Here is a 12,694-nt window from a genome sequence, read left to right as displayed (position 1 = left end):
CAATGCATTCTTCGCAACGGTTATTTATTTAGATTAGCACTCGAGCAAGAGTCTCTTCAGTAATGCTTAGAAATGCAAAACGTCTTCGGTTTTGAAGCTCTTCGATACTTTGCACCTCTGTGGAATACACCTCGTTTTTCACATATCCCCAAAGAAAGAAGTCCAGCGGTGTGAGGTCAGGAGATCTTGGTGGCCAAGGAAAGGGGCCAGACCGACCAATCCACCTGTTGGGGAAATTTTCGTCTAGCCAGTTTCTGACAACCCGATGGTAATGTGGTGGTGCGCCATCTTGTTGAAACCACATCCCACATGTTTCAGCTAGAGGTAATTCATGGTTTTCGACGTCACATTACGGTAGCGATGGACCGATACCAGTTTAAACCGATACCGATACATCAGTTTAGCCACATATTGGTACCGATAACGATATGGCTTTAGAATTGGCATATCTCTATGTATGATCCGATACCGGTTTAAAACGATACCGATATATCGGCCCATCTCTGGGTTAATATGGCCTATATTTTTGACAAACTTTGCTTAACCATAATATGCACTCACGTATTTTGAACGTTTTGAAAATTTATCAGCCAGGAAAGGGTATTTTTGCACAAGCTTCATCGCAACCATTTTATATTCATCTGACGTGGGGTATCTTAAGAAAACTTTTAGGTTGTAAAAAGTGTCTATTATAATTTTGTTATACATTTGCAGAGATACGTACAGCACATATGATCTCATATCCTCGTATAGAGTTGAAAGAATTTTTCCTCGGTATTTTTTCCCAAATATTGAAATATCTTTATTCTTAATCAATTTTTCTACTTCCGCCGTAAACTTGGGAATAGAGTAGTTGATAGGTAGCTCTCCATCACAAACATCTCTATCGTTTATCTCAAAATCTTCTTCTGTGTCATTAGATCCACAGGCCGATGTATTGGATGATTGTGCGCTTTTAGAACTAGCGCTAGTTTCAAAGTTGCAACTAGAAATCCAAAATAGAAAAGCACATATATTTTAATAAATCCTAATTACTACTAAAATGGCCAATTAATTTTTAAACTTATTTATAAAGATTTTTAGTTTTTACAGAGGAATGCTGCTCAATATCAAAAAAAAATCCGCTTCTAAATAAAATAACTCTGCTAATGAAGTTTTAATGACGCCAGTTTTAAGAAAAAAGGAATTGATAAAATTAAAAGGCGTTATTTATCTTACCTTGGTGAACTAGCAATTTCGAAGCTTGATGACATCGAAGTGGGTAATGGCACAGCGCGCAATTTTGATTTATTTGGAGGAATGTTTCCACATGGTTCAATATTGATCCAATCATTCCATGAATCTTCATAGACTTGTAGAAATTTCAAGTCTTTTCCGAAGATGATTGAGATTTTTTCTTTGAGGTCATTTACGGAAATGTCCGAGGCCACATCAACTACTTGTTTACTTTCATCAAATGTGACATGGTATTTAAAAACACAATTGTTCTCATCCATACTAGAAATTTGAAATAAAATGATGGACAGCTTAACAAAGCCAGTGTTCTAATTTAAGATATTCTTCTCCGCGAGATTTGAATGAATGCAAGGGAGGGTGATAAACATGATGCAAGGTTAATCTATTCGGATCCAACAATTTCCATACGTTTAATTCTTTGACTGAATAAGCTGCCCTATGTTTACAGTAACTTAGTGTTTGATAGATTCTAATACAAATAATCCAATCATGTTGAATTTTCAAAACATAAATAACCTTGCCAAAAATAGGAATATCTTCACCCTCCATAAGTCCGAGAACGAAAAAAAAACTGTTTGCGAACTTAATACTTCTAGTTATCAAGTACTTAGTCTTTATAATGTAGTCATCATTTTTGAGATGAAATTTAAAAATTATTGTTTCCCTTAAACTCTTTGGTATTTCTTTTAGTTTTATTTCTGTGCATTTTCCTACATCATTATCTTGTTCAAAACTATTTCCTGCACTTTGCAACCAACAAAGAAGTTTCTGATGCCGCATAGATATAGTTTTAACAATATTTTTAAAATTTCTTGATTTTGCAGCCATCACTTTAAAATATTGATGTTTGGCTTCAAATCGCATGCACCAAACCTTAACAAGGGGACCATATTCATCTATTAATCTAGGGTAATGTATTAAAAAGTGAACTTTGGGAACAAAAGCGGCGGGAAAAAGATGCTTTAGTGCTTCACAAAAATCTGTTATTTTATATTTTAGGTATGGCAGCCAATCTTTTGATATAATTGGTGACATAATAATTTGCAAAATCTCGGTTAAAAACATTAAAAGTTCCCAATGCTTATCAAGATCAGATATAACATCTCCTAGAATAAGTGGTAAAATATGAAAAAGGCATTTCTTTTGCGATGCACTTCCACAGATTCTACCTCCATCCGTGAGGATTCTTTTATGGACCGAAACGGGCTTGTTCTTTCGATTTAACTCGCCATAAGGGAAAGATTCAATTCTAGAATTAAGATAGTCCAAAGAAAAGATTCCGGACTTAATAAAAACGCTTATAATTAATTTCAAAACACTTGGTACTACTCCTTCTAATAAATCGTGCATTATGTCAGGGGGGAATGATTCCGTTATCTTAAAGTTAGGTATTGTACTGAAGGAGCAAGCCCTATCAACACCGTAAATGGTTGCATTGCCCTTATTTTTTTCCACTTCTCTTATGTGATATTTATGTACAACTTCAGTTCTTAACTCAAAGTCGTTTTCATTGAACATCTCACCAATATCTTCTTTACGAGCCATGCACACCCGACAGATACGGTTATGAGTGAAGTTTTGCGTAAAACCACCGAACGAATGAGCAGAAAGATTATCAGCAGAAATGACTGCTTTTGCACCCTTAACTACTGTGCTGTGTTTTTCAATTAAAATACCCTCGTTTTGGAGGGATATAAGGTCGTCAATAACTGGTTGTAATATCTTGTCATAGCCATATTTAGAGACGTGACTGTATTTAAATGCCGCTAGTAGATATATTTGACTTAACTTGCTTCTTCTATGGTCAGTAACATTTAAAATTGTAAAATAAAACAAGGTAACTTTGTTTTTGCCTTTTTTCCCACCCAGTGGATTACATAGCTCAATTTCGTCTAAGTACAAGTTAAGTCTTAAAATAACATTATTTGTTTTAGTGTTAAAGAAACTATTCCTCTTGAATATTTCCCCATCTGTAAAATCTGATAATACATCACTATTTTTCCCCACTTTCATATCTACATTTGTTTTATCCTCTATTATTTCTTTCCAAATATCATCATGGTCCAATAGCATTTTTAAAACTCTCTTAATTGGCACTACTAGAACATTGTCTTTTATTTCTCGATGTCCAAAATATTTAACTCCTAGTACGTACTCTTCAGGCTCAACAAGGTTCAGTGTTTTTTTGCAAAACGCGTGTGTTCACTTTTAACTAACCCAGTTATGGAAGTTGTCAGATCTGGATTATCTGATAGAATTTCTTTCGGCAGATCCAAACAACTTTCTAAAATTAAATTGAAATCATTGGCTATATTCTGGGCAACTGATGTAGGAAGTTGATGCTGTTCCCTTATTTTTAACAAAAAGAGTGCTACATTTTTTCTCAGCCTATGCAATTCCGTTTCCCCGGCACCGTGAATAATCTGCTCATTTTCGAAAATGTTATCGTTATAATTAGGAACGATACTTTCATTTTCGATTAAATCAGGCTGGAAATTAACTTCACTGTTTTCGCGAATTAGTCCACAGTCTAATCTAGCATTTGACTTTACTAGTTCGGCATGTTTTCTGTATACATGCTTTTTTAAAGACTGAAAATTTTTAAAAGTGTTATTACAATTTTGAACTGGACACGACACTTGAAATCTTGTTTGTGGTGAATGGAGAATTCTAATATGGGATAGAGACTTTAGTAAAATCGTCCTTTTAGTTCCGCAAATGGAGCATTGGTACATGCTTTGTGTCGCCATTGTCTTTAACCAATTTCAAAAATGTAGAACTCATTTACTGTCGGTTAAGCTCACATTAAATCTACTTCAATATGAAAAGTTTTATAGACCGAAGTATTAAACGGTCTTAATTCATATTATTTAACCATAAGCTTTTATGTAAGTGTTATTCGCACAAAAACGGCCAGTTTTGCACTTGCGAAAACGTTGTTTATACTGTTATCTTCGACTTAACGAACTGCCGAGGATCCTTAATAAACTTTTAGCCTCAACATTGTGAACCAGAGTTAACGAACCCACGCTAGATGAGGAGTCTTTGTTCATTGCTAACCATTAGAAACCCCGAATGTTTTGTTTAGGCACGATCTTGAAATGTCACACTTTTCTCTCTCCAACCTCGGTGTCACACCCTACAGCATTCTCCACGGGTTTACCTTATAAGTGCATTTTCCAGAAAAAAGGCATCTTGAATATAGATAACATGTTTAAAGTGAGGGTGAAATCGAAAATCAATTGATTTTTAATTCACTCTACAGTCAAATAAAAAGCAATTAATTTTCCACTTCATCCTCCCTTTAAGAAAATAAGATTGAGGTTAATATGTTTCGCCTTGAGTAGCCCGAGTGCGCACGAACCGCAAAATATCAAGCAGGCAAAATTCAACAAGTTGGCCCAAGGGTTGTTCATATAATACAAGCCACATCGTACCGTACTTAACATGCGTAGGGAAATATATGTGAATAGCCCCTTGATGCGCTATCTTAAAGTGTGCTAAAATGATTACTTGTAATCCTAATTTCAATTTATTTACTCCTGCTATAATTATATAAGTGCGACACAAATAGAAAACATGAGTGATTACCCCCATGAGGCGAAGCTATTAACTGTGATAAAACGATTAATTGTAACGCATAAGTATACCCATAATTGAAGCACAGAAAGAATGGTTAGCCTTTCGATGCGCTATTTTTACTGTGCTAAAATGATTACCCATAATGTTTACTTGAATAATTAACCCTCCTTTATAATTGTAATAATGCGACACAAACAGAAAACTTGAGAGAGTAGCCCCTCGATGCGCAACCTTTAACAATACTCAAATTATTACCCGTAATCCATACTTCAATAATAGTACTACTTGAATGAGTAGCCCCACGCCACGAAGCCTTTAACAATGCAAACCTAACCCTAGTACACTTCCCGGGGTCACGAGCATTCAATAAATTTGCTTATGCTATAATTTTTATATTCCAGTGCCTTAAGACCATTCTAAAGATAACCTCAGTATACTTGCTATTGCTTTAAATATTCCCCTCGATTTCTTTGAATGTTGAAATAGGGAGCGGTTTTGAAAGCGTGAAATCATTATTGTCGACGGGTGAGAGGAATTTTAAAGGCAGAGTGTATAGCTTAATCTTACTATCCCTTCTTTTTAAGTAAGAAACGAAAAATGTCACTTCACCACAATTCTCTCCCTTTCACATTCCTTTCAATGGCGAACGAAAAGTTTTATACAGGCAAAGGCGCTACTCTTTCACGTCTACGAGTACCAAAAATTTGACAACCTATACTGGGGGTCTTTTTCCAGAAACTTCTTTTTTCTTGAATGACAACTTAACACACCCCTCACCTGGTGTTCAGTAATTGTGTAAATAATTCACGCGAAATAATCAATTTGTAAACTATGTAAAATTTAATGTCAAATCCTTTGTTAAAACCATCCAAAATTTTTGTAAACATGTATTCAAACCTTAAAAAATAAGAGAAAAACAAAATTCCCAATCCCTTAGAAGCCAACCCCAATACGAAAACCAGATCAAACTTTTCCTAAAACGCCAAGACCCCTTCAAAACCACCCAACGTAAAACTCCAAATTTTCCCCAAAACCCCTGATAAACATCATTGACGTCATGAGCCAAAAAGCGGTACCCCAAAACTTTCCAAAAACCGCACCCGCATCTCGCCTGCGAGGCAAAGGTGAAAGCCCCCGTAAGACGATGACGTCAATGATGCCTTCTATAAAGGCTTGGCGAGAAAGGGAAAGTATGTGCATTCCATTCGTTGCTCTCTGACCAAAGGGTCTCCACCTTATAGGGAGAGGGCAAACCCATTCTTGCGACGTCATAGGCTTATATCTCTTACCTCGATTCCATCCCCCTAACGGGGGAATTTCAGTATCGCGCCTACAAACGCTCCCCTAAGTAGAGGTATAAAATGACGTCGGATGTTCTTTCCCTCCCTGACTAACGCCCTCTCCCTATAGTACCCTTATAAATTTTTGAACTAGCAACTCCCTAGTAAAACTTTAAATAATTTTTTAGTGTAAATAAAATAACTTTTTTTGAAATACAACTAAAAGTTTCCACCTCCTTGCACTATTAAATTCAAGTTCGAAATGATGTGTCTTAATTTTAAATAGCAACACTAAAAATAATTTTATGCACTAAATTTTAAGACACAACAGCTAGCTAGGATTTGTAGGAACGATGTACACGTTTGCGGTTTGAATTCTTAAACTCTCTAGTAAAACAGAAGAGACAACCCGCTACAACAACACTAACTTTCGGAAACCTATACTACAAATCATGATTTTTTCCACACCGTATGTGCTTTTAGTCGTGTTTCTTATAATATGCTCTCAATCCTTCCCAGCTCAAATTTACAAAGCCTTTTACAAAAATTCTTTAAGCTTCCTCAAATCAGCGCTCACTCGAATACATTTTAGCATGAAAAATATTGGCTGATACAATAAAATACCACAAGAACTGTTAAAATAAGCCCAAAACATTTGAATAACTCACTCAAAACGTTCGCGTTTGTTTAAAATTAATTGCAATAGTATGCATTTCAGCTCGCTAAGCCTAACTCCATTTTCCCAAAACATTTACATGGAATTTTTTTAGAACGAGAAAATAATCTAGCCAATCAGCGACCATTCATCGTATTCAATTAAAATTCATCGTTTCACTCACGCAAGCATACAAAATAGTAATTCCCTCTAAATAATTATTTAAAGTGCATAAGACACTCAAATAGAAAAATTTGGGATTTACTCGTATTCATAGTTATGTTATTATCCTTAACATTTAAACTTAGCAGTATTTACGCGGGAATACAGAAATAAAATCTTTGATAAACCTTGAACTGTTTGTGCCTTGAGAGTAAGTTACGTAACTGGCTTAAACCCAGGATCAAAACAATCATAATCTTAACATTAAGTAAACTAAGTCGTACGGGTTCAATAATAAATAATTATTGCTAGTGTAATTGATAGTTGGAAGCAGTATTAGATAAACTCATCATTTGTGAAATATATTTACCGTATACATTCACTAGCGAGTCTAACTTTAGTTAGCAAAACCATATTTAATAAAAAGTTAAACCACTTACTTTCTTCAAAGTCAAATTAATAAATTCAGCCAAATTATCTACAAAAATATTAATATTAGACGCTCATAATGAATATAAAAAATATTTTTTCAAAAGCTCATACATACTTTCAATTTTTAACTTTTGCTGCCGTTAAGACTTTTTCGAAAAATCCGCAGCACCACGACCGAAGTTGACATTCAAATGAAAGAAACTTCGCGAACTATCTACCTAGTTTCCCATCTCTAGCACTGGAGTAACGCGAGATTTTGCCCCTGCGATTCCAAGAAGTGAATGCTACCTAGCGTGATCTTACCAGTTCCCTTTTGTATGTGCAAAGGATTATTTTCTTTTCAAAAGATCCAAAAGATTAGGCCTAGTAGGAGACCACAAAATGTTTCCTAAAATCAGAGGGGCTAGCCACTCTTAAAATACGGAGTACAAGTTAAATGGCAAAATTTGAAATCACAATTACGCGAATAACTTTCACGCGAAGCGAAGCATATTGGATTCAGTGGAAATTGTATCGAAATCTATCGAAGGCACCCAAAAAATCACCGAAAATATGATAAAAATCATTAAACAGTTATTCTATTATTGACTTTAAAGCAAAAATAAAATCGGTTGCTTCGCATTCTTTATATTTTCAGAGGTTTAATTTTTTGTAACCAATGTTGCTCGTGGATCACCATGAAATGGTGCACTTAACGCCTGAAAGTGAAATTTGTTAAAGATGAAGTAAATAATTTATGAAATACAATACACATGAGTGACATGATAGACGTTCAAGGTCTGTGGTTGGATTTAACATAAAAGTGAATTAAGTTAATTTGATAATGTAAAGTAACATTAATACATTCCCCATTTCAAATTAATGCTTTTCTTGAAGAGTGGGAAAAGACATACCTATCGCTTCCCTCATCTTTGAGGTATCTACTGTAAGCGCTCAGATGGTGTGCTACACAGGCTTTTAGGCCCAATAATTCCGAAGTGGTATTTATAAGGTGGTAAATGTATGGTAAATAATGTTATGGTATAAAATAGTAAATAATGATATATATAAAATAGTAAGCAATGATAGATATTGAATAGTAATTAATGATTCATATTAAATAGTAAATAACGATAGTTGTAAAATAGTTAATAATGACGGATATGAAAATGTAAATAATGACATATAAATTTAAGAATCTATTCCATAAATGTAGGTAATTATTTACATGGATAATATATTGAAATATTATACTTTTAAATGTTTATTGGTCATCAGACTGTCGAAGTAAATTTGTAAGAATTTATATTTCCTTCATCTTCTACGCACAGATAAAAAACCACATCATAAAACTATATATACCTATGTCCACGAGTTATTAATATACTAGCTCTTTATATACTCAGGCTGGTATAAAGTTACCCGACGAATTACTCCGGAAGTACGGTGAGGTAAGAGTGAGAACTTTTCTACACGAACCATAACAAAGGCTCATAGGGTCCCTAAGCTAATGACGCGAAAGCAAAAGATGGACACATTATTCTTACCGGCCTGAGTAAGAGGTAGCTTGTATATTATAAAGTCATGATATAACCTATTTCAGGATGTTTACATTTCCAAACCTAAAATCTAGACTATCTCCATTTCATTATATAGTTTGGATGCGTAGAGAATTTCAATTTGAGAAGCTCAAACTCAAAGGAGAGAAGATATTTAAAAATTGAATCTTGATTTTATACTAAGACACTTCCACGCTATTTCAAAACTATGTTCGACAAGAAAAGTGTGAAAGGGTCCTATATGCAAAATTACATAGTGAGAAACGTCTTTTACTCTAGCACTCCGTCCAGTTCTAACCAAGTTACTATCACCCCATATAAGAATCAAACAAACCCCAAACCAGCCAAATATGACCTGACGAAACCTTCGGAGATCGGTTCAAGGACATGGTTGGAAACTACAGTATTGGGAGCCCTAGTTATCTCTTCCTAACATCGAATTTTCAACCATCGAAGATAGAAAAAATAAATCGTGGGGTTCAACACTAAATTGAGAGGGCAATAGAAAGGAACGTTTGGTTTTATGAGCAAATTACGAAGTTACACCTTCCATTTATAATTCCTTGGGGAAATTTAGAGATAATGGTAATCGTAAAAAATTTAGTTCTGTTTCAATAGGACTTGTAGCAGATTAATTGTCTTAGAGCCGTACGCAAAAAACAACTCCGTCGTAAACAAACAAAAATGATAAACTTTATTCCCAAAAATATTTTCCGGGAAACCGTACACGTTTTCTCTCCAAGATATCCACGATGTTTTCAAGATTACCCCTTTTTCTAGTTACCCCCAAAAGCGTTTACCTTTACTGGTGCAATCCCTTCCCTCCTCTAGCCCGTATACAGAATATCTATAAATTCCACTACCTATCGATCGGCTAGTTAACAAAGGACAGGGGACACAATATTTCTAGAGGGAGAGATAGTCAACACGTGTACATGTACCTTAAAAATGTACCAAAATACCAAAATTTCAAAATTCCTTACTCCCCTCTACATCAAGACTAGCTTCTTGATACAGTTATTCGACAGTAATGGTTTAGTTATGAATGCTTGGTTTTCGAAAAGTATATTAATGTTCGCGTAAAAACCTATATATAGCACTAAATCTGACTAAACAAATTCTACTGAATTAAAAGTAATTTTTTAAATTTAGTATCATGCTCTACATACAAACAAATAATAATGCGAGAACCTTGTGACGCGTTGAAGGCTTTTTTTTGGAAATAAAAGCAGGGCACCAACTCTTTTAGAGATTTTTTAATTGAAAAAAAATAGGATTCCCTTCGCCAAATTATAGGATTTGATAGGACCAGATTCATCAAATTATAAGATTATAACGTTATAAGATAAACTCTTTCCATTCAAAGGGGAACCCTAACGTTCTAAGATAAACTCTTTCCATTCGAAATGGAACCATAACGATCTTTTCTAAACTCTATCCATTCAAAATTGAACCCAAACGTTCTAAGGTAAACTCTTTCCATTCAAAATGGAACCCTAACGTTCTAAGATAAACTCTTTCCATTCAATATGGAACCCTTACGTCCTAAGATAAATTTCTTCCATTCAATATGGAACCCTTACGTTCTAAGATAAATCTCTTCCATTCAATATGGAGCCTTTACGTTCTAAGATAAATTTCTTCCATTCAATATGGAACCCTAACGTTCTAAGATAAACTCTTTCTATTCGAAATAGAACCCTAACGTTTTAAGATAAACTCTTTCCATTCAAAATTGAACCAAAACGAACTTTTCTCAACTCTTTCCATTCAATATGGAACCCTAACGTTCTAAGATAAACTCTTTCCATTCAATATGGAACCTTAACGTTATAAGATAAACTCTTTCCTTTCAAAGGGGAACCCTAACGTTCAAAGATAAACTCTTTCCATTCAAAATGGAACCCGTTCTAAGATAAACTCTTTCCATTCAATATGGAACCCTAACGTTCCAAGATAAACTCTTTCCATTCAATATGGAACCCTAACGTTCTAAGATAAACTCTTTCCATTCAATATGGAACCCTAACGTTCTAAGATAAACTCTTTCCATTCAATATGGAACCCTAACGTTCCAAGATAAACTCTTTCCATTCAATATGGAACCCTAACGTTCTAAGATAAACTCTTTCCATTCAATATGGAACCCTAACGCTCTAAGATAAACTCTTTCCATTCAATATGGAACCCTAACGTTCTAAGATAAACTCTTTCCATTCAATATGGAACCCTAACGTTCTAAGATAAACTCTTTCCATTCAATATGGAACCCTAACGTTCTAAGATAAACTTTAAACGTTAAATTTAGAACCCAAGATTCTAGAAACAACTTTAACGTTACATAAAGAACCTTAATTCACACTCCAGAACCCTTTAAGTTCTAACTAGAAATGTTGGGTTCTAGGAAAAACCATCAAAGAACCTTTTTTTCTAAGAGTGTACGAACGGCTATAATAATTACGGAATAGAACGGAATAGGCAGAACGTAAAGTGCCAAGAACGATTGAGGTACTGCTTTATTTATGTATAGTGAAGTGAGACGTAGTGCACGTATAGAAACGAGAAGAAGTCTGGGAACGGAACGTAGAGGGCGAATTTTTAGCGAGAACGACATATGGAGAAGAGAAGAAAGGGCAATTAGCAAAAGCGACGAAAACTCAACGTCTGGTGACGAGTACGAAAGCAGCGAAGAAAACAGGGAACGAACCAACGTTGTGAATAAGCCACAACGACGATGGCTGACGAGGAAAACGAGGCAGACGTAGCCCTTTCCCGAAAAGAATTTCAGAAAAACGATGAGAGACGCCATCGGCGAAGCAATTCAACAGGCAATAGTTAGTGTCGCAAACTTGAATGCCAACGCTACGGCTCAAGATGACAACGCGCGTCGTCACTTCGGCAATGAGGGAGATGTCATACCGGAGTTAGACCCAATTAAAGCTCCTCAACAAACCATCGACGTATGGATCCGTAAAGTTGAAGACGTATGAATGGAGTGAGCGGGCCATTATTCATTTTGCACTATCAAAGCTGCAGGGAACAGCCAAAATTTGGTATCAAGGTCTGGATTCAATAGATCCTGACTGGGATGAGTGGAAGAGTCTTCTTAGAGAATTACCAAGGTCTTCATCGAATAATGGAACAACGAATTTGGCGAAACAATGAACGGGTGGAGGTCTATTTTCAAGAAAAGGTGGCAAAAGCAAATCAATGGGGTCTGAAGGACTACCTGATTACCGGATTGAACGACGAATTCGTTATAAACGCTCTGAGCTTAAGAACATTAAATTCACCTCAGGAATTGTTAGAAAGTATCCAACAACTTGAGAAACGTAGACAGTTGTTGCATGAAACCCGAGCCAAGAACAAGCCATATTTTGAACGAAAAACAAAGGAATATGACATACGAAGCACCGAACATAAAAACAACGAACAAGCACAAAATGCGTGTCCAAAATATAAACCACGGCGGAAGGAAAGGGGCGAACTTCTTTGTTTTAATTGTCTGGAATATGGACACCTTTCGAAAAATTGCCCCAAACCGAAAAGGAAGCCACGTTGTTCAAAGTGTGGAAAAACTGGGCATACTGATGGAGAATGTAGAAGACGGAACAACCAAAGCACGCAGAACGCGGCAAATGCGAATCAATTGGACGCTAGACATCTCGACGGGGGAGAGAACACGAGAAATACTTTAAGGAGGCGACGATAAATGGAAAATTGCTCAGATCATACGTAGATCTTGGAAGTCAATGCGTTATGATCCAAAAGAGTAAAGCCAATGAACTGGTTCTGGAATATGAACCGAA

At 35.5% G+C, this 12,694-nt stretch overlaps 1 protein-coding gene across 1 annotated transcript; it reads right to left on the bottom strand.

Moving 5' to 3' along the window:
* Window positions 1-595: 595 nt before the first annotated feature.
* LOC149655006 (uncharacterized) lies at window positions 596-1,499 on the bottom strand. The gene is made up of 3 exons (XM_089845013.1): window positions 1,219-1,499; window positions 725-985; window positions 596-665 (listed from the first exon to the last, which is right to left on the bottom strand). Exons 1-3 carry the CDS (start codon window positions 1,494-1,496, stop codon window positions 638-640), a joined length of 567 nt encoding a protein of 188 aa, XP_089701139.1. The 5' UTR covers window positions 1,497-1,499; the 3' UTR covers window positions 596-637.
* Between the last annotated feature and the right edge of the window lie 11,195 nt (window positions 1,500-12,694).

The sequence above is a fragment of the Phalangium opilio genome, unplaced genomic scaffold, assembly GCF_054372755.1.
Source record: "Phalangium opilio isolate 3A_F unplaced genomic scaffold, DU_Popi_V2 ptg000078l_1, whole genome shotgun sequence".
Taxonomy (NCBI): Eukaryota; Metazoa; Arthropoda; class Arachnida; order Opiliones; family Phalangiidae; genus Phalangium; species Phalangium opilio.
Note: the sequence above shows the minus strand (reverse complement) of the source record. Positions and strands in the feature narration are given on the sequence as shown.